Below are 22,804 nucleotides of genomic sequence, written 5' to 3'. Positions count from 1 at the left end.
ACTCTAGTGTTTCACAACATTTAATAAAAGTAAGGATATTTGATAAAGTTTGAAGGTGAGCATTCAGAAGTTCAAGGTTATTTGAATTTTTTGCACAATATAATAGTATTTGTTATAATCCAATCCCATTGAATTATCACTAAAATTCTAGATCTTGGAGGACAGGCAGTTCTTTTTGCCTTGCTATCCCAAGCCTGACGTGTCATAAGTGTTCAATGCAGACTTAATGGCCTAAAATATCTGGTTGAACAGATAATGTGAATGTAGGCTACTTTGACAAAAATATCTATGTTCTGGAAATTCTAAAAGTTCTTGGAGTTTATACCAAAAGGAAAATTTCTATTTTTAGGATAGCTTGCATAGAAAACAATAGCTTGTTTTAAGTGTTTGTTTCATTCTTTTAAAGAGAAGCTATCAAATATTACTGTAGGGTGAGGATAAGAAAGATGGACAGTATGATTTTATTTTTCAAAATTTTGGAGAGTTTATGTGCATATGGTATGATGTAACTGACTTCTTAAGAACCTGAGGAATAAACTTTATTTCTAGAAAAGCTCTGAGTGCAACTGTATTTAGTTCAGAGGTTTCAGTGAATGAGAAAGTGGAGAAAATGCTTGGTTATCAAAAGGTTAATAATTACTTGAAAAAGGTAATGATTTGAATGAGGACAAACACCTACTTGAGAGTTATGTGTAATTTATAAATTAAATGCATAGTGTGCTGAAATGTCATCTGTTTCTCCTTTATCCATTCCTCCCCTCTAGGCTAGTCTGTTCTTGCCACTAGTTATAATAAATGATAAAAGCGAATCTCTAATGAATTGGAGGCATCTCATATAATAATTTCCAATAGTGAGCTAAAAAGGGATCCAGATACATTTACCTTTTGAGTTAAACTCCACTTAACCATTATGTCTTGTAAGTCTATTGCCACTATGGAAATTATACATGAAAGGATTCCTGTATAGTGTTTCCATTATGTTTACCAAATTCAATTTCTTTTACGAGACATTGCCTTCTTTAGAAATTTATCCTTCCTAAAATTTAGTAAACTTTTAAAAACATATGTTTACAAAAGGAAATAACTCTTGTTAGTATACTTAATATCAAGTGTAAATATTAGGCATAACTAAGAGACATTTAGCTAAAGAAAAGATGACAAGCACAAGTCTGATATTTCCTATACTTAAATCAACACTCAGATTTGGTCCTCAAGCAGGGGTATATAGGAGGAAAATCCAACAGATTTCCAGAATTATAGTCCAGAGATAGGAATGCCCTATCATATGTTACATTGGACAGATTTTCAAGGAGAAAATTAGAATGAATATCAGTGAGAATCTTCTTCCGTCAAGGTTCAGGAAACTCATATCTCTTGAGACACAGGCAGATGAAAGGAGTCATCACTGTATGGTTCATTTATATTTTTTTCTCATCACCCTGAGTACTTGGATCTCATAGTTTTGGCATGGTGAATAGTCCTTCATCCATAAAGATAATAAAAATGAAATTTTATAAAATACCTTCAGTTATTAATGGAAGTAGGATGCTGAAAAACTTTAGCTCTGTGGGGGAAATAAAGTACTAGCTAGAGATCACCCCCTTAACTATTTAGTTTTTAGCTTAGAATAATTTTACTATAAGAAGGTAAAAAAATTGTATGCAGCTAATGTAAGTTATAGCTCAGCACTTCCAACAATGAATACTCTAAGAATAATTAATTTACAATAGATATAGTAGACATTATATCTGTCTGAATTCTTATTGAATGACGGATATTGAATTAATTTGCACATAATTTATCACATTAATGTTACCTTAAATATGACTGCATTACATCTTGTCAGGTATGACTTTCTTTTCTCTCCAAACAGCACATGTCACTCTTATTACATACTGTTATCAGACAGAAAATATGAGTTAGGTTATTAAGTTACTAAAATATATTAGGTGCTATTGATAAAATAATAAATTATTATTCCCAAATCATTTGAGTCTGTTTTGCATGTTAAAAAATTAAAATTACAAATACTTTGTTCCATTTCTTTCTCAGTGCCTATTTTTCCTTAAAGATATTTAGTGATAAGATTCTGAAAACAATCATTTTTAATAATCTCTCTGGTATCATGCATGATAAGGGATTTTGTTGAAATATTAACAACACTCGTTGAGTTGAGCTTTTGAAATACAGACTCTCCACTATGATCTGTCAAATCAGATTTAAAAATACTCATTGAGTTTATAATGCTTAGCTCTCCTATTGATATTATTGTTAATTGTTTAAAAGACCACAATTAATGAAGTGAAAATAGAAAATTAAATAAAGGATAGCAGTAAGAGCTTGTAGATTTATTTAAAAACAATAGTTCTAGGTTTAAAATATGTAAACACAAACTCTACAATGAATCTCATCTGTATTGTCTGTCATGTTTACACTTAAGTAGGAAAGGAATGTATAATCTCTAAGCTTTGCTTTTTGTATGTATAAAGTTTATTCTGGTTATGAAAAAGGAAAATAAAAAATAGTTTTCTAGAAAGATATATAATATTAGGTGTTTGGCCAATATGGTTTAGCTAATAATTAAATTCAGGGAAAATAAGTTTCTCATTCCCATTTGACAGATGAGGCATTTCAAATACAGGGAAGATACCTGCAATATATATCACAGACCTACTAAGTAGGAAAGTAAGAATTTCAGTTCATGTTTATTTGAGGGTAAATTTCACATACATTAATGTCCTAATAGGTCTAACGTTATTCCTTTCACTTACAAACGCAAAGATTTCAAATTTTCCATAATTAATATTCTGGTGTATGACTGGAGATTCCTTCTTAGTGAGCTCTCTGTCACTGGGTTTCATCAAGACAGTGATTATTTACCTAGTGTGTATTTCAAATTTGATTGAGGGTGGATAAAATAGAAGTTCCTAGTCTCTTTAAGCTCTAAATTTTCATTTAGCAAGAATGTTGTATGCATTAAAAGTAGCAGCAATTCTCTGTGATGACAATTTTTTTGCTATACTAATCCCTTGGCATGGGACTGAGGACAGTATTCTTATGACGACCTTATGTGGGTGGACATTATTCAATTTGAGTCAGAGTGGGGAATTAGAAGCTCCAATTTTGAACTAAAAAAAGTAGTCAATCAAAGATATCTGACACTAACTTACACAGATTTTCTGTCTTCCTCTGACTCATTCTTTGAAGATGAAAAAGAGATAAATTTTATTTTTGATATAGTAATTGGGGTACAGTCATACTATAACTCATATATTTCACATTATTATTTTCTTGCTTTTTTTAATGCTCCTGGTTTTGACCCAAGATTTAAAATGACCAAGGAGTTTCTAAAGTAAAAGAGGTTATTTTAGTAACAGGATAAATTTTGAAAGAAAGTTATAAGTTCACGTTTCTAAGGTAAGGTAATACTCTAGTAAAGAATTAGGGAAAAAAAGGACTCACAATCCTTTTGAAACAATAATGATTATAATGTTTTGCTTGCTAGGCTTAGCAGTCTTGCTCCCTAAACAGAGTTGAGCATGATAAAACTAAAGGATTCTCATCAAGTTTCTGTCTCCCTGATAAATCTTTAGTTGGTATTATGGAACTTGTACAGCCCATGGGAGTAATTGCCACACAAGATTATTTAGTTCTTCATTTTTTTTTATTTCACGATCTTTATTATCTTAGAGTTATTGAGGGTAGCTCAGCTTGTTTCTAGGCCCTAATCTTTGATAGCCATTGAGAAAGATGAGATTTTTCCAAGTAAAGAATATACATTAAAGAAAAATAGTAAAGAAAGCAGTGATATTCCCATGTTATCACCCATGGAAAAAACAAATAATATGGTAGACAATGTAAGTGGTACTAATGAGCCATGTGAACAAATACTCATTATGAGACAAACTTGGAAATACCCTTCAATACAATACACATTTCTTTATTGCTTTTCCACAAATACTAATTTATGAATGAAGTTCCATGACTGTATCAATGACTGGAATATTCAGACTTTAATATATTAACCACTCATCACGTAGTTTCTGAGTAAGAAAAGTTATTAGCCATTTTATAAATAAATCTGGAGTACACAGAAGGTCAAGTTTGTACGTACACTCTATATAAATAATTAACCAGTCTCACATCCTCCAATTTACTCTATGTCATATTGGGTGGAAGTGCTTTTGTCACTAGCCAGGAATAAACCAAGAGATGAACACTACTCTTTTACATAATTCCTATTTGCAGTAGTAAAAGCAATTGTCCCTAACAAGGGACAACTGAGACATTATTTCAGACTGAGGATCATCATGATATGAGAACCAGAAGACCAGAATTAATACCACAAGCACACTATTGGCAAAGGGTGAATAGAAGTTTGATTTAAGACATTTTGTCATACACAATTGATACAAACTGATTTTCACACATTTCATTGGTTTATTCTTGTGCTAAATATTGGTACTTTAATACTTGAGCTAAATATTGGTACTTTAATACTTGAAAACAATTATGTCTTGACTAGTTTACCTTTGGAAAATCTATCATGCATTTAAATCTAATCTGTTTTTAATCTTAAAGATGCCAAAATCCCTCTAAAGAAAAAGACTGTTGGTGCAGTAGAAAGGCCTCCAAAACATGGAATCAAATCCTATCACATATTTACTGTGTGATCCTCAGGAAATTATTTAGCTTCCCTGATGTATTTTTAAAAGAAACATAATAATCACTCCTTTGTGCCTTTAACTAAATAATGACTAAGGAGAGGCACTCACTAAGTAGTAGCTACCATTACACCATTCAGTGATGACCCCAAAACTTTCTTTCACCTCCTAGATTACATTTGCACAGATAAACAATCAGTACAAGATTTTTAAAGAGTAATAGTAAGTAGAATCAATTGTCAAAGAAGTCTGCTACATGCTGTATCCTTTTTCCCTTGGTAAATAAAAATTCATTTAAAACTAATTAAATGGGCTGGGCGGTGGTGGCGCACGCCTTTAATCCCAGCACTCAGGAGGCAGAGCCAGGTGGATCTCTGTGAGTTCGAGGCCAGCCTGGGCTACCAAGTGAGTTCCAGGACATGCACCAAAACTACACAGAGAAACCCTGTCTCGAAAAACCAAAAAAAATAATAAATAAATAAATAAAAAACTAATTAAATGTTTTGAGAAATCATAAAATTTAAAAAAGAACTTGTTCATGAACCAATGATCTTACAAACTCATTGTATCATGAAAAGTGCCCTTCTCAGATTAACTAGTTAAGAATATTTTTTCCTGTTCCACTAAGAAAAACAAAAACTGTCAAATTCTTAATTGTTAAAATACCGGATGATGATAATAAATATTCCATATTAACTTTAATAGTCTGTGGTACCTGCATACCAAAATTGATGCTAAACAGTAAAGTGGTCAAGGCAAAATAAATGAGGAGTGATCTAAAAGTGAGAGGACACTGTTTAGGGACAAGATTTGGCATTATACTCATGTGGGCCTGCTGCTGTTTAATAACTGAAACTTTGTTTGGAACTCAAGATAATCAAGATCTCATTTTAATTCCTGGTGCAATTGTTTGTCCTGAGCAAGAGATACACAGCTTATCAGAGCATCATCATACTATGTGAAGTACTTCTACAAAGACAAGGTTATGTTCAGTACAACATTTGGAGAAATAAAGAGAGGTAGCTTAAAAACAGTGCATATTTGAATTCAATTACTTTATGAAGTGTATCAACTCTGTTTTTTAAATTAGCATTAATAGTACTGAAGTTTACTTAATATTTCTCATACACACACACACACACACACACACACACACACACACACATATATATATATATATATATATATATATATATATATATATATGTATATATTTCCTTTTATAGACCTAAAATTTCTTTCAGTTTGCTCTTATTCTATCTGAATACTACACGAACATCTATGAACTGGAAAAGCAACAACAGGATGCTGTGGGATGTCCTGTATACTGTGAATATATGTTGCTATGATTGATAACATGTAAGATACCAGTAAGCCACGAGCCATGTGGCAAGGTATAGATTTATAGAAATGGGTTAATTTAAGATATAAGAACTAGATAGCAAGAAGCCTGAGCCACAGCCATATAGTTTACAAGTAATATAAGTCTCTGTGTGTTTAACTGGGCCTGAGCAGCTACAGGAGCCAGTTGGACACAGAAATACTCCAGTTAGAAATGGCGCCCAATTGGTTGGCAAGAATTTCCACCTAAAACCTGAGAAAAAAGATTCTAAAAAGGAGCTAAAAACAGCTTCCAAGTATAAGAGGATAGCTGCAGAGTAAAGGGTAAAGCTCTTAGCTCTGACCTCTTGGGCTTTCATCTTTGCATTGCTTCTGTGTTTCTTATTGAATAGGACAGTTACTTTTACATTTAAGTTGTCTCTCTCAAGTTAGTGGCAGCCTGCAGATTTGAGCTACTCTATAGCGGGTTTGTTGTGTGGGGGCTTGACCTACACTATGTTACACAGAGGTGTCTCCAAGGTGCACACTATGCTGTGTTTTGGATATAGTTTATGCTAGTTAAAAAAAAAAAAAAAAAAAAAAAAAAAAAAAAAAAAAAAAAAAAGAGGTTTCTAGGCTACATCCTGCTGGATGGAATCATAGACCCACAGCTTCCCAGAGCTGCCAGTAAACTACCACCACCATGTTAGGAAGCTGAGATGGGTGGAGCCAGCAGCCACAGTGGACTTTTTAGTCTTACAAATGCTGCAGTTTAAAGCAATAGATTCACAATAAGATTCAAATGGGATAAACCTCTAAACGGCTTACAGTGTATATAAAAATGTATGTAGGCTTGAAAGAGAGAAAAAAGCAGTATAGACTGTTATAGTAAAGAAATATAAAGTTTTAAAAAATAAATTTTTTAAAGACAAAGTAAAAATAATATAAAATAAGCCACGTAAAGATGAATATTACACAGAGAATCTTGATTATGTTGTCTTTGTTAATTTTAACTGTAGAAAGACATTTGATTGTAAAAGCTGTTGAGTTAAGCCAATATGTATATTTTAAAGTTACCTTGACTTCAAATTTTGGGTCTAAAGATATGTTGCTTTGGAAAGGAGGCTCTGCTTTTGTTTCTACAGAAAGCAAGAGATTATGGATTTGTTCCAGATTAAGATACATCAGGTTTGACCAGCCAAGACCCCCTGAAAGGTCTCCAATGACACCATGGCCCAGATGATCCAACATCCAGAATGGTTTCAAGGCTACTGGCTCATACAATACAGCTTCACGGACTCCCCCATAATCCTAAATTTTTTATGACCCCATAAGAATACAGCGCCCGAGAAGCTACACCCAAATTCCCAAATATACCAAACTGGCTTTGGAGATGGAAATAGCTCACTCCTTCTCTAAACCCCAAGCATATTGCTAAAGATAAAAAGAGGTTAAGAGATTATTCTGTCCCATATTAGGAGAGCCCTCTAATGTGGGATGGAGAAAAACCAATATTTTTATTTAAAGAAGGTTAATTATAAATACAATATCTTTCTAAAAGAAGAAAGGGGGATATTATATATATATATATATATATATATATATATATATATATATATGATAGGATAAAAGGGTAGATTGTTGAACCTACTTTTAAAGAGCAACAACTTGTTTGAAATGTTTTACATTGGTATAGATTTTAGTTTATTGATACAAATTTAAACTTATTTTTGTTATACTGTATATATATATTTCTACTCTCATTTGAGGTATTATGTTTATGTAACTCATTTAGATTTTAATGGTTAATTTAAAAAATACAGATTAATAATTAGTCTTCTATGATAGACTTGTAGCCATGTTCATTAAGTTTTCTAGGTATACAAAGATATATTTCAGATAGACAGGTAATCTTCAAACACTTCAAAGACCTACAGAATATGGCATTTAAAATGTTTTAAAATTTTAGACTTTCTGGACAGTGAGACATGTCTGCTCCTGGCAGCACCAATTTAATTCAAAGAGGAGGATGGGCATCAAAGACACTCTATATAGAGTTTATCTTCTTCTTGGCAAAAATAGACATTTGGGCAAGAAACTGTTCTTGCCTGAACTTCTTGATCAACTGGACATGCAGGACACATAGTAAGGTGACCACTGAACTTTGCTTGGCAAAATGGTCCTTCAGGTTCCTGCTTTGCGAAGGAAACTGCCAGACATTCCACAGGACACAGAGAGAAATGACTGAAAGACTCTAGGCCTGTGGGCTGAAGACAGATGCCCCAAATTTATAGAACATTGGATGACTGTCTAGGCTGCCAGCTTTCTCTATCTACTCTTGCAAGACTTCCAAAAGTTGCTTGTGTCCTTCTCCCATTTCTCAGGTAAAATTATATCCTTCTGAGGTTGTTAAAGTAGTTGAAGACTAGATAGTTATAATTTCCTTAGGTTATGATAAAAGATAAATTAGATATAAAACCTTAGGTTCACAAACATAGGATAGATAGGATATCTTCTTTAATTCTGCCAAATACAAATAGACCAGATATTATGAATTCTGCCAAATACAAATAGACCAGATATTATGAAGAGACTAGATATTGTAACTATAATTCTTGCTTGATAATTGTTTTTTTATATGCAGTAAAGAAGAGGTGCTATGGGATGTCCGGTATGCTGTGACTATATGTTGCTATGTTTGATTGATTGATAAATAAAATGCTGATTGGCCAGTAGCCAGGCAGGATGTATAGGTGGGACAAAGAGAGAGGAAAATTCTGGGAAGTAGAAAGCTGAAGCAGGGAGACGCTGCCAGCTGCCGCCATGACGAGCAACATGTAAGATACCGGTAGGTCACGAGACACATGGCAAGGTATAGATTTATAGAAATGGGTTAATTTAAGATATAAGAACTAGATAGCAAGAAGCCTGAGCCATGGCCATGTAGTTTATAAGTAACATAAATCTCTGTGTATTTAATTGGGCCTGAGTGGCTACAGGAGCTGGGTGGACACAGGAATACTCCAGTTACAACTTGACTCTAAGTCTCAATTTTAAATTACTTCTCAAGAAAAGGAAACATAAAGCATACAGGTGTTAATTCTATTTTATTGTTTTTAATTTTATTTTAAAGTATTCATTTTAGTGAGCTGAATATTAATTACCAATACAGCCTTAATAGTAATATTAATTGCAATTTATCACTGTTCTAGATGGTTTTGCTTCCTGACTTCTCTCTTCAAGTTGTACAAAACAGAAATTTTCATTGTTACTGCAGTTAAATACCTAAACCTCAGACCAGTTTCAAAAGTTAAATAAATTTGGGCATTTAAATAATCTGATATTTACTGTCCAAGTCTGGCCTTTTGAGATACCTCAGTACAAGAAACTCACATATTTTCAGACAAAATTTGTTCATTCTATTGAATCTTTTTAACATTTATAGCAAAGACAAATATTTCACCTACCCTGATAAAAATTCATGGTAGCTTTCTGAATTCCTTGCATTTCAAATAAAATGCCAACTTGTTTTGTTAGCCATTACCAGTTCTAAATTGCACTATGCTATGTAATGCAAATTTCATCTCTTAATTAGCAGGATCTGTTTTGTTCAAGTGTGCAACAGTGGGGGAATTTTTCAACATATTGCAGCTGTTACCTATAGAGGAAACAGATTTCATGTCACTGAGAGAAGACGCACCAGTACACATTGCTTTGGACTGATCCTTTAGTATTTCTTTAAGCGACACTATTTCATAGTGGGTTTCACAATGAATATGACAAAATTTACTATTGATACCCACTCAATTTCTGCCTCTAGGTTGTTTTCAAAAGAGAAGAGGATAAAAAATTAAAGCAATGGAGAGTGTGGATAGAGGAAGAGCTCTTTATGAAGGTTTCATGAAGAAATAAATCTACATACACATATTTAATATGTGAATATTGCACATCTATCTCTGTTAAACATGATGTATTCAACTAACATTTTCACTTGCATAAATATAAATTGAAGGCAACTTCATGAAACGACAGAAATGAAAACAGAAAACACAAATAGATTAACTATATAGATAATATAAAAGGTAGGATATTATTGAAAAATAGTATTATGAATCCTTTTTCCACCATTTGTTTGTTTATTTGTTTGTCAAGATTTGGGGCCTTAAACATCAACCAATTACTGCAAATGTCTAACTGTAAGAATTCAGGTATACAACATAACTCTGATTTCAAAGCTGTTGCTAGTTTCAGCTTAAAGAATTTATAATTTTTAATCAAAAGCATTTCTGGATACTAGCTATGCTGGATTGTGGCTGGAGCCACTGAGATTTGAATAAGTGAACTGAACAGAGCACAGATCTCAAAGAAATGGGTCGAAAGTCTTTCTGGAATTGTGGCAAAGAATAGGTTGTTAGTAATTCTAGGGGAAAGCTTCTCATTTATAACTTCGACCTGTTTACCTAAAGCCATTTTCTGCATAGATAGAAAGTAAAGAGGGACTTGTTTATTCTTAGTTAAGCACCTACAAAATATCAATTCAGGGAAGGAAGCAAAATCTAGATTTCTTGTTTAGAAATCAAGCATTCAAAAGGTGTGTAGAGAGCAGAACTAACTCATATCTGCAGGCTCTCCTAGGTCCCTTGGCTTTCTTAACTAAATTATCAATCTGCATGAAACTGGTTTGAACTTTGGCTCTTCCTCAGGACATTTCTACTTTCTTGTGCAAACATTAATCTTTGGGTACGAGGGATTTAGATTACCTAGGGGTGAGATCTGCAACCTTCAGATTTTGACAATCACATGCTAAAGTCTCTTACTATAGACAAATGAGTGCTAAAGAAGTGACTCTTAATCATTTTTCCCTCTTCTATCTCCCTAGTGTATCCCTGCTTCTTCACTCTTAATAGTCCCCTCTGTGCAGTCTAAACCATCTATACCAGCCCCTCCCTAAAGACTCAGGTCCACCACTCTACCCCACCTCCTGCCATTCCCAACCTCCCTCTTGGTCACCTCCAAAGCCCGGAGAAGTGGAATGCACACAATGCACTCTGTTATAGGGCTTGAGCTCGAAACTGGGCATGCTCAGTAGCCAAAGCGTTTTTTTTCCCCCGTTTTCTTTTTTTCTGTTTTTTCTCCCTTCCCTTTTAGTTTCAAGCGCAATATCACCCCCTGTCCCACAGCTCTCTTTCCTCTACCCTTAAGCTCCTGTTCCCACCTTCAGCTCCTTAATTCCTGCTTAACACTTTTTAGCTGAAGGCCTGTGGAGTTCTAAAATACACAGAATTAAGTCATATCCTGATAACTCTGCTAAATAAGCTCACTTTGGGCTAAAGCCTCACACTTTTGCCTTGAAACTTCAGGCCCCTCACAGGCAGACAGGTAGGGGGAGTGCGAATACCACTGGATCCAGGAAATTGGTCCCAAGAAAGCTCTATCCAGGATCGGCCACTACTGAAGTATTCCCAAAGCCCCCTGTTCTGCCTGGTGACAATTAGCCAAAGGTACCCTACCCATTATATAAAAGCCAAGTACGACTGGTGCATTTCAGTGTCATTGTTCTTGACTCACCCCTCTACTCTGGAATTATTCAATTCCACCACGTAGACTTGAAGACCCTATGTCTTCTACCCCAGCCCCCACCCCCATATGTCTCCTACCCCAGCCCCCACCCCCATCTCCTTGGCCCGGGCTTTCCAAAATTTCTTTTCCATACCCCTGGGTTCTTGCCTGCACTCTCAGTGTGTGTCTGTGTGTGTGTGTGTGTGTGTGTGTGTGTGTGTGTGTGTGTGTTCGCAAGCGTGTGCATGCGCGGGTTCCTTTCCTTTTTAGGGTGCTGAAGAAAGAGAAAGGACTCCAGTGTGCTTATGTGGTATGGTGATGGAGGTTAGTGCAACCGCGTTAGGGAACTAGGGTTCCAATGCCAAAGCATCAGGGTCGCTCCTCCCTAAGGGATGTTTTAGGTAAAAGAGGAGGTGGATGCCAGAAGGAAAGCGTTTTGTCTTTCCTTTCCAGTGTGTAGGTAGAAAAGGACTCAAAGTGTGGGTGTCTGCTGGAGGGTCAAGGGGCTCATGAATGAGCAGGCATAGAAGCGGTTGGGTGTCCGGAGGGAGGGCTGTGTGTGAGCCAGGGGGCGGGGGCGGGGGCGGGGATTCGGTGCGTGTATGTAAAGGTGCAGCCCGTGTGCGAGGTTCTGGGTGCGCGCGCGGTGTCTGGCTGGGTGCGCGCGCGCGCCGCTGCCCGCTTGCTTGCCTGCTAAAGGCTGGCTGTTCGATGGGTTTGACCGGCGAGCCAGCTCCAAGAAGCTGGATCTCAGATAACATAGAGACCATCGCGGAAACTGAGGAGTGAGTCGGAACGCGATCGATCCTGTACAGGTCTTGGGGCTCCAGAGGTGGGTGAATTTCAAGCCCGGGCTGCGTGAGCTGCAAGGGAAGGCGCGCAGCCTCTTTCCGGCTGGGCTTGGCATAGTGCATGTGCGCGCGCCTGGAGGGAAGCAGGTAGCTTATTATTTTTAGTTGGAGTCGTGTTGGTTTGGGGCCCGTTGAGTAGACGAAGTGGACATGTTAGTTAACCCCCACCCGCAACACACACACACACACACACACACACACACACACACACACACACCACCTCCCACTTGCCTGCCTATGGCGCGATCTCTTGTCCTGGAGGACGGAAAGAATCCGGGTGTCCTTAACATCCCTGCCCCTGGGGCAGCCTAGGCAGCAGGGAAAGAAAGTGTCCTGGTCTGTGGCACCGTGAGCTGGGGTTGCTGTGCTGATCTGGGCTTTGTGCTCTGTGCCGTACTCTCAGGCACTGTGCGTGGACTTGAATGTGGGGTTTCAGGCGGTGGCTGACAGACTGCTCAGAGACTGCTGGCACTCAGCAAGACAGGCAATATGGGTGGAAGAGCCTGTGGGTAACTCTGAGAGCCCAGCAAAGCCGGGCGAACGTTAGCAGCGACACTTTTCAAGGTTCCTAAATGTTGAGCTGATTTCTGCCTGGGTGAACAAGATCCTACAGCTGGCCTGGGCAGGTGGGGGTGGGGGGCAATGACCGGGCCACAGATCGAAGCAACAGAACTATGGGGTTCACTCTGACTGTGGCAAATGGGTCTTTGAAGTCCTGGTGTTATACCCCGGCCTGAACTAGTCATCTCTTCCTCTTGCTCATCCACTGCACGTTCGGATCTAGAGAGGCCAAAGAAAACTCCAGCAGCTATCCCTTTTGGGACGGGAGCGCGCTGAGAATTGTGTGCGCAGCGGGACTGAAGGCCCCCGCGACATCGTGCACAATACCCCGCCCCCGCCCCCGCCGCCCAGCAGGCGAGGCTGCTGCTCTGGCCGGGTATCCAGGAGGGGGCTTGCGTACCGGCTCTGGGCACCGGGATGCGGCAAAACATTGCGGTACGCGCCAGCGGCCCCTCCAACCGCGTCGCCTCCAGCTAGAGGTAGCAGCGCTCAGGGCACGATAATGGCCAGTCTCCCTGTTCTCCCCCACCCCACCCCCACCTCGGTCGTCAGGGAGGGGGCAGCTAAGGTTTCCCATATCTTCTACTGTGATGCCTCATCGACTTGTGGACCCCTTTGGCAGAGGTTTGCACTCCGCAGGCTAGCTTTCTCCGTTTGGGCATGGAGCGCTAGGAGCGGCACTCTGGTGGATGCTGGATTTATGGTAGGGCAAGGTTTGTGCAGTCCTGGACAGCCTTTGGAAATGAACGTCTTGCTAGGCACCACCAAGAGATGGAAACACAGAAAGGCAAAATCGACCCTCTTGGAAGCCTGGGAGGTGGTTTAGGGTACCCAACCCATACTTTGTAAGGTTTTTTTTCTCGGCTTGTATTTTTGCTGTTTGTCACAATTTTTAGAATATGTTAGTGGTATCTTTTTTTCCTTACAGTTACTCTTCCTGGCTCCTTTTTTTCTAACCTCATTTTTCACAGTTCTTCAGCTCTCAATTTCTGTTGCCCTTTCAGCTTGTTTGCCTCTCCTTGGTGGGCTGACTCTTCCTCTGCCTTGCTTGTTTGCTCCAGCTGCTTTTGGCTTCCTCTGTTTCACTGGAACTGCATTTGGGAACTTCCTAGCTCTTCCATGCGCCTCCCCCACCCTCTTTGCTACTTAAAGTAGAAATTACTAATAAGAGGGCAGCTCTTTATGTATTTTCACATCTGTTATGCTTCTACTTCTTGTTTCTGATCTGGTTATTCGAATTTTCTTTTGTTTTGTTTTGCTTTTTGTGTTTTGTTTGTTTTTAGTTTGGTTGCATTTTGGTTTCTTTGTTTTTGGGTGGGGGTGGTTAGGAACAAGAAATGACTCAACTGAACCAAAATAGCTGTTGAAGGCTACATAAACACAAGGCGAAAAAGACCAAGTAAAATTTTGATTTTACAATTGAAGTTGTTTGGAGTGATGTCATGCTTAAAAATCAAGACTTATTTTTGCAACGACACTCAAGCCATAACAGTGAATAGAGGAAATGTATATGGCAGCCAGATAGCATTTCAGGGTTGCTGGCTGTATTCTGAACTAAGATACTTTATTTATTTTTTTCTAAGATACTTTAAATGTAAATCTTCCTAGGTCTTGGCTAATGGATTGTCTACCTTGAGACACACTTGGTTTTACCACTAGCTGATTCCTTGTGAGGAAAAAAAGAAGAAAAAAAAAGAAGAGTTTCTTTATGACACATATTTTTCTTTGCACCATTTTCTCATTGTTTTCCTGAGTATTTTATTTATTTAATTAGTATTTGGTGGTAACCATATGAAAATTGCAGCCAGCTTCCTCATATTCACTACTGGAAAGATTCACAAGCCTAAAATTGTATCAGGAAAATGCATACTGTTTGTGTTCCAAACTCTCTTTCTCTCTCTCTCTCTGTCTGTTTCTCTCTGACTCTGTCTCTCTGTGTCTCTGTGTCTCTCTCGCTCTCTCTCTCTGTCCCTCTCTTTCTCCCTCTCTCCCTCTCTCTTTCCCGTGTGTGTGTGTGTGTGTGTGTGTGTGTGTGTGTGTGTGTGTGTGTGTGCGCGCGCGTGCGCGCGCGGGCATGCTGGTTTTTAAGGGTTTGGCTTCAAAGGGTTAATTTGTGAGCCATTAAACTCTTCCAAGAAGTAATTCTTCATTTGTTTACAGGCAGGGGCATGGCATTATCTTTTAGGGAGGGTGTTTGGGAACTGAAGGCTTTATGTAAAACTGAAATATTTAGAATTAAATATATCTGCTTCTGCAGATAAAACTGCTCAACGACTGAGGCATGTGGACTCCTCTTCCTCAGCACTGACAGGCTGTGGCCAAAGTGAAGGTGATATGCATTTAAACCAAGGGGCCAGTGGGTATTGGGTTCAAACTGACAAATGAAGAACAGGAGAGGGACAGACAGGCAGAAAAGCCATTTCTGGTGGGTGGAAATACTGCCTGAAAATCAGCTGAGCAGTGCAAGAATAAGCAGGTCCCTTTTCTGCTTCCAGGGACCCAAAGACAAAAAGCTTTTTAACCCCATTTGTGAAATGACGGACAGCAAAGTAGGTGCTGTTTATTAATCTGACAGTTTTCTAGAGCACCATAGGGTCACCTATGCTTTTGAAAGCAGATTACAGGAGCGAAGTGATTCATGGCAATGTGCTTACCTAAGTGCCAAAGCACAGGCAAATTTCTTTCCAGGGCACATTCCATGTAGCTCTTTTAACTGTCTTCTTTAAAGGAACCCAGTCCTCCCACTGCCATCCTCCACTGAAATTTGAGTTCAATTATGGTCTCTACCTAGCCTCTGTATCTAGCAGAAGTCTGGAGAATAGATTTCCACCAATTCTGGTGTGTTTTTGGTGTAGAGGACATGAAATAAATGATGCTCTAAATATGTTCATTTAAGTTGCAAACAGCAAGCTTGGGGCTAGTGTTAAGGGCAAAGTTTGGTGGTTCAAGTTAAAAATTTAATTTATTAAGATGTAAGTATGATTTTAAATCTCCTTTCTTACTATTTGTTGTATATTCTACACATGTACATTTTGTACAAATTACAGATATAAAGTATGTGACATTTTTGTGGTTATTATTGTTCAGTGGAGCACAAATCTGGCTGCCTTAAAAAGTACTGTGCTAGAGATGATTTAAGCACAAATGATCATTGAAAAACTGTTTTCTTTTTATTTTTTAGATTATTTCTCTTTATTCAGAAGCATAGAGTTGTTTGCTGATTGCAAGAAGATGTTTCTTTGCCTCTTTCTGATTGTGTCAGCCCTGATTTCTTCAACAAATACAGATTCTGACATATCAGTGGAAATTTGCAATGTGTGCTCCTGCGTGTCAGTAGAGAATGTGCTCTATGTCAACTGTGAGAAGGTTTCAGTCTACAGACCAAACCAGCTGAAACCACCTTGGTCTAATTTTTATCACCTCAATTTCCAAAACAATTTCTTAAATATCCTCTATCCAAATACATTTGTAAACTTTTCACATGCAGTATCTCTGCATCTGGGAAATAATAAGCTGCAGAACATTGAGGGAGGAGCCTTTCTCGGGCTCAGTGCATTAAAGCAGTTGCACTTGAACAACAATGAATTAAAGATTCTCCGAGCTGACACTTTCCTTGGCATAGAGAACTTGGAGTATCTCCAAGCTGACTACAATTTAATCAAGTATATTGAACGAGGAGCCTTCAATAAGCTCCACAAACTGAAAGTTCTCATTCTTAATGACAATCTTATTTCATTCCTTCCTGATAATATTTTTCGATTCGCATCTTTAACCCATCTGGATATACGAGGAAACAGAATCCAGAAGCTCCCCTATATTGGAGTTCTGGAACACATTGGCCGGGTTGTTGAATTGCAGCTGGAAGATAACCCTTGGAACTGTAGCTGTGATTTGTTGCCTCTAAAGGCTTGGTTGGAGAATATGCCATATAACATTTATATAGGAGAAGCTATTTGTGAAACTCCCAGTGACTTATATGGAAGGCTTTTAAAGGAAACCAACAAGCAAGAATTATGTCCCATGGGCACAGGGAGTGATTTTGATGTTCGCATTCTGCCTCCATCTCAACTGGAAAATGGCTACACCACTCCCAATGGTCACACTACTCAAACAACCTTGCACAGATTAGTGACCAAACCACCCAAAACAACAAATCCTTCCAAAATCTCTGGAATAGTGGCAGGCAAAGCCCTCTCCAACAGAAATCTCAGTCAAATTGTGTCATACCAAACGAGAGTGCCTCCTCTTACACCTTGCCCGGCACCTTGCTTTTGCAAAACACATCCTTCTGATTTGGGGCTGAGTGTAAATTGCCAAGAGAAAAATATACAATCCATGTCTGAACTGATACCAAAACCTTTAAATGCCAAGAAGTTGCATATCAATGGCAATAACATCAAAGATGTGGACATTTCAGACTTCACTGAGTTTGAAGGACTAGATTTGCTCCATTTAGGCAGCAATCAGATTACGGTGATCAAAGGAGAAGTGTTCCACAATCTGACCAATCTACGCAGGCTTTATCTCAATGGAAATCAGATCGAAAGGCTGGACCCTGAAATATTTTCAGGCCTTCATAACCTACAGTATCTGTATTTGGAATACAACTTGATTAAGGAAATCTTAGCAGGCACCTTTGACTCCATGCCCAATTTGCAGCTTCTGTACTTGAACAATAATCTCTTAAAGAGCCTTCCAGTTTACATTTTTTCTGGAGCACCCCTTGCTAGATTGAACCTGAGGAACAACAAATTCATGTACCTACCTGTCAGTGGAGTCCTCGATCAGTTGCAGTCTCTTACACAAATTGATTTGGAGGGCAACCCTTGGGACTGCACTTGTGACTTGGTAGCCTTAAAGCTGTGGCTGGAGAAGTTAAATGATGGGATTGTTGTGAAAGAACTGAAATGTGAGACTCCTGTTCAGTTTGCCAACATTGAATTGAAGTCCCTCAAAAATGAAATCTTATGTCCTAAACTCCTAAACAAGCCATTTGCACCGTTCACTAGCCCTGCACCTGCAATTGCGTTCACCACTCCACTGGGTCCCATTCGAAGCCCTCCTGGGGGCCCAGTGCCTCTGTCTATTTTAATCTTAAGTATCTTGGTGGTCCTCATTTTAACTGTCTTTGTTGCATTTTGCCTTCTTGTTTTTGTGCTGAGACGCAACAAGAAACCCACAGTGAAGCACGAAGGTTTGGGGAATCCTGAGTGTGGCTCCATGCAGCTGCAACTAAGGAAGCATGACCACAAAACTAATAAAAAAGATGGACTGAGCACAGAAGCATTCATTCCACAAACCATAGAACAGATGAGCAAGAGCCACACCTGTGGCCTGAAAGAATCTGAAACTGGGTTCATGTTTTCAGATCCTCCGGGACAGAAGATCATGATGAGAAATGCAGCTGACAAAGACAAAGATTTGCTGCATGTAGATACCAGGAAGAGATTGAGCACAATTGATGAACTGGATGAACTATTCCCTAGCAGAGATTCCAACGTGTTTATTCAGAATTTTCTTGAAAGCAAAAAGGAGTATAACAGTATTGGTGTCAGTGGCTTTGAGATTCGCTATCCAGAAAAACAACAAGATAAAAAAAACAAGAAGTCACTGATAGGTGGTAACCACAGTAAAATTGTTGTGGAACAAAGGAAGAGTGAGTATTTTGAACTGAAGGCAAAACTTCAGAGTTCTCCTGACTACCTACAGGTCCTTGAGGAGCAAACCGCTTTGAACAAGATATAGGTCATGTAATCCAACTTCATAAGAGGTCATTATTTAATGATGAAAGTGCCTTTTGTTGACTTCTAACTTCCAAATACTATATTATCATTAGGCATAGAGGCAGGTGTTTCCAAGGGTATTTCATTAACTGTAGCTGTAAAGATGTGTCAAGTAGAAGAGAATTTCCTTAATAGATTTTACTACATAAAACCTATACTGTGGAGACCTGTGGGGATAACTGCAAACTCTATTGCCAAAGGGATGCTTTATAAACATAATACACTGAATTTAACCTCAAGAGGCAAATCAGTTTTGTATTCTGATACAAAACCTCCGTCTCTTTGTGCTTTGTAAAGCAAACTCAAGAAAACTGGTACCAGTGTTTGTACCTCAGCTGGGTCCTTCATCTTGCACGTAGATTAAGTTGGTGAAACTGGAATAACCCTTTTGATTTGTGGCATTGTAACAACTCTTTGTAAAGATTACCTTAAAAGTGTAAAAAACAAATAAGCATGCAAAGAGAGAACATTTGATAGTATTTGTAAATTGGTAAAATTTATGGCCTGCATCTTGAAACTGCTGGATTTACAATGTTAAATCGTGCAAATACTTGTTTAAAATATACCATGCATTACATAACTATAAAATAAATTTGAACACTTTAAGTGTTACCTGTCTATACATAAAAACCAAAAGGAGAAAAAAATCAATGTGAGTTACATAGCATTTGTGGTGATTTAGAGAAAAATATGATGTTTATCAGAATTAAACATGGCTCAAATTAAACTAGAGTTTGTTCTCAGTTATGTCAAATACCCACAATCCTTAACGGTTGTCCCAAATTAGCAAAGTGCTTACCGTGTGAGCGCACCCAAAGTTATTTTTGTAACATAATTCATATTTATGAAGTACTTTGTATACTAAATAGGAAAACATGTACTCCTTAATATGTATTTAAAATGCCTGACTTATTTTCCTGATCACAGCAAATTTATCAGTAAGTATAAATTGAGATAAGAAAAAAATACTAAAGTGAAACTGAAGCTAATGTGTACAGAAATATTTGGGACTCTGTGATCAAGTATAATTTAAAAACAGAAAAAAATACAAAAATCCCAAAAATTAAAAAAAAAAAAAAATCCGTGCTATTCTTGTGAATTTAGTGTATTATCTTCAGATTTGTTACCAACTGTGCATTTTAAAATAGGCTCCTTAGTTTTATAGTATTGTGTCTGGGGCAGTTGTTATTTGCCATCAATTGTCTTGCTTTTCAGGATTCTATGAGCTTAATTCAAATAGTTTTAATTACAATATTCAACAAAATAATGACTAAGATAAATAGTATCTTGTATGCATCAGTATCCTGTTCTTTCATCATTCTGACTACTATCAGATAATCTAGTAGAACTATAAACATCATGGTAATCTTGGCTATCAAAGCCAATGTGTAAAATGCTTGCACTGGTCTCAGATGAATTCATGATCTACAACTACAATGGAAATGCCCCTGTGTTTGCGTGTGCTCTTAAGTTCTAGATCAAAATTGGTCAAATGAATGAAGTATTTGCTAATGGGTTGATATCTGAAGATGTTTAGGATCTCTGATTAGTAAATCAATATTCAGAAACTCATTGCCTTCTTGGCCAGCTGTGTGTATGTGTGTGTGTGTGTGTGTGTGTGTGTGTGTGTGTGTGTGTGTATTGTGGTGTGATCAATTATTGTATTATTCAGTAAGATAACCAAGAAAGCAAACAAACATTCTTCATGAATTTCAAGTGGCAGATATTTTGATGCAGCTTCCAAAAGGATACTGCAACAGCAATCCCTTTATTAAATGCTAATTTCAAGATTTTATGTGTTTGTTTCAAATTTTTAAATAAAATTTGACATTATTACAGGAGTGTGTGTGTGTGTGTGTGTGCGCGCGCGTGCGTGCGCCCACACCCATGTGTGTTTGGTTATATATTCACATATAGATAATTAGGAGATTTTTTTAGATAGCAAATAAAATCTCCCTATGTATGTGCTGGTGCTCTTAAAACTTTAATGTGTAATTTTCAGTTTCATGGCAATGTCTGTGAAAACTTTATATGAATATAAACACATCCAAACAAATAATTGCTGTCTGAAATTGAAAGAAAAGAAGTGTGTTCAAATGCTAATTTTCATCTGCAGTTTCATAAGGACATTTAATATGCCATTACCATGCATGCATGCATCCATGGATTTAAGGGCTCCTAATGCATACTGACATGATAAGGATGCAAAGGCTTCCAACAAAGTGTTTTTGTTTATCCCATCAATAAAGTGTGGATTCAGAAATATTAAATGAATACTTATAGGAGGAACTAGAAAGCTCCATGCATGAGCTGGGGCTAATAGGTCATTGGGTTGATGTCCTTTTATTCAGTGTGGTGATGGTTGGAAGATGTTTCAAGGTTTCTGCAGAATTGTCAGTGGCAAGAGTACCTGCTACCATCTCAAAGCTTGCTGTAGTATATTGGCTATCTCACACTCTACTGCTGGAAGCTATAACCGCTCAAAAATTTTTAAGAAAAAAAAACATAATTTAACTGTATGTGCTTATATGGAGGTTCAAATTGTGAATGGAAGTAACAAATTCTTGGTTAAGGATAATATACTTTCCTTAACTAAAGTCATTGTGCCTACATTATACAGTGTATGCTATTTTGCACCAGTCTCTCATTAGTTCTTCTTGTATCTTTTATGATACTGTAGTTAGGTATAAATTCTGAGTTGAGTACAAGAGCAGTTTAAATACTATATCTGCATTTTGTTGGCTTCAGCTATAATCTTGATGTTAGTTTAACTCCTTAAAGAATGATATGTACATGGTAAAACATTTTTTTAGTAGACTTTGATTCAAATTTTGAAAAGCCAAGAATTGGTCATCTCTAATGTGCTATGACACATCATGGTCTTCTTGACATTGTATTCTTGTGTATGGACTGTGTTAGAACAGTTGCAGAGAAAACTATATCTTATTAAATCAATGAAGGGGTAAGATAGTATATTGTGTCCGTGTAATATAAATCAAGTTTTAAATTATTTTTTTATGAAATCAATAAAAATGATTCAATTCTTTTAAAGTAAATCTTTGTGTAATTTTATGAGAAAGCAGCTATTAAAGTACCATGATTAAAACATATAAGGCAATTTATATCCTATACTTAGTTTTCCATTCTGAATAACAGTATTAACAAATATATTAATTATGAAGTTATTAAAAACCAATATTATTTGTGATTTTTCATAAACATTTAGTTTTGTACGCCATAAGGATGCATAAATATTAAAGGGCATGGTCTCATGAGTAATGTCACAGGTATTTCAAAAATATCAAAGCCAATCTAGAAATGTATGGCGATAACTTTAATCTACAATATCATTTGCATGACTTCCATGGATAGTATATGAAATGAGCACAGTGAGATTTTCTTCCATCTTTCTTTTTTTTTCATCCTTGCATCCAAAGAGTTAGGGAGAAAATATATTAAGAATGTATTTATAGGTACTATTTTGAAATAAAGTAGAAAATATGTATTATATTGTTTTTAGCGTGCTTTGATTATTTTTATTTTAGATTAATTAATAAAAAGTAATGCTATAAAATCTAATGTAAATCACAACAAAGAACAATTCTAATGAACACTGTTTGCTTTGAATTACACCAAGATATTAGAATTTATTAAATGCCATTTTTTTGGAACCATTAATAAAATTATTTGGTAAAATGTTATTTCCGAAGCCACTGTTAAGTATATTTATCTTTTCGTTGTTTTTCAGAAAAAATAAATAAAACAGTAACCAAACTGGTTATGTCACTCAAATTTGAGATATATATATATATATATATATATATATATATATATATATATATATATATATATATATATATATATATATATATAGCTTTAAAATACTGTTTACACTCAATTGCTAAGTCTCTGTTGGAAGATGTTTTCTTTACAAACATAGTTGCAATCTGTATTCCTTTGTAATGGCAGTCCCTCAGAGAACAGTTGTCAGTGTACAAATCAATATACTTTCATCATTTTGCATTCTCACCATTTTGAATCTAACAAATTCAAATAGGCTAATACT

At 37.0% G+C, this 22,804-nt stretch overlaps 1 protein-coding gene across 1 annotated transcript; it reads left to right on the top strand.

Moving 5' to 3' along the window:
- Positions 1 to 12,171: 12,171 nt before the first annotated feature.
- On the top strand, positions 12,172 to 21,794 carry Slitrk4 (SLIT and NTRK like family member 4). Its single transcript, XM_028862072.2, has 2 exons — positions 12,172 to 12,375; positions 16,137 to 21,794. Exon 2 carries the CDS (start codon positions 16,187 to 16,189, stop codon positions 18,698 to 18,700), a length of 2,514 nt encoding a protein of 837 aa, XP_028717905.1. The 5' UTR covers positions 12,172 to 12,375; positions 16,137 to 16,186; the 3' UTR covers positions 18,701 to 21,794.
- Positions 21,795 to 22,804: the final 1,010 nt, after the last annotated feature.

Source organism: Peromyscus leucopus, chromosome X (assembly GCF_004664715.2).
Source record: "Peromyscus leucopus breed LL Stock chromosome X, UCI_PerLeu_2.1, whole genome shotgun sequence".
NCBI lineage: Eukaryota > Metazoa > Chordata > Mammalia > Rodentia > Cricetidae > Peromyscus > Peromyscus leucopus.
Note: the sequence above shows the minus strand (reverse complement) of the source record. Positions and strands in the feature narration are given on the sequence as shown.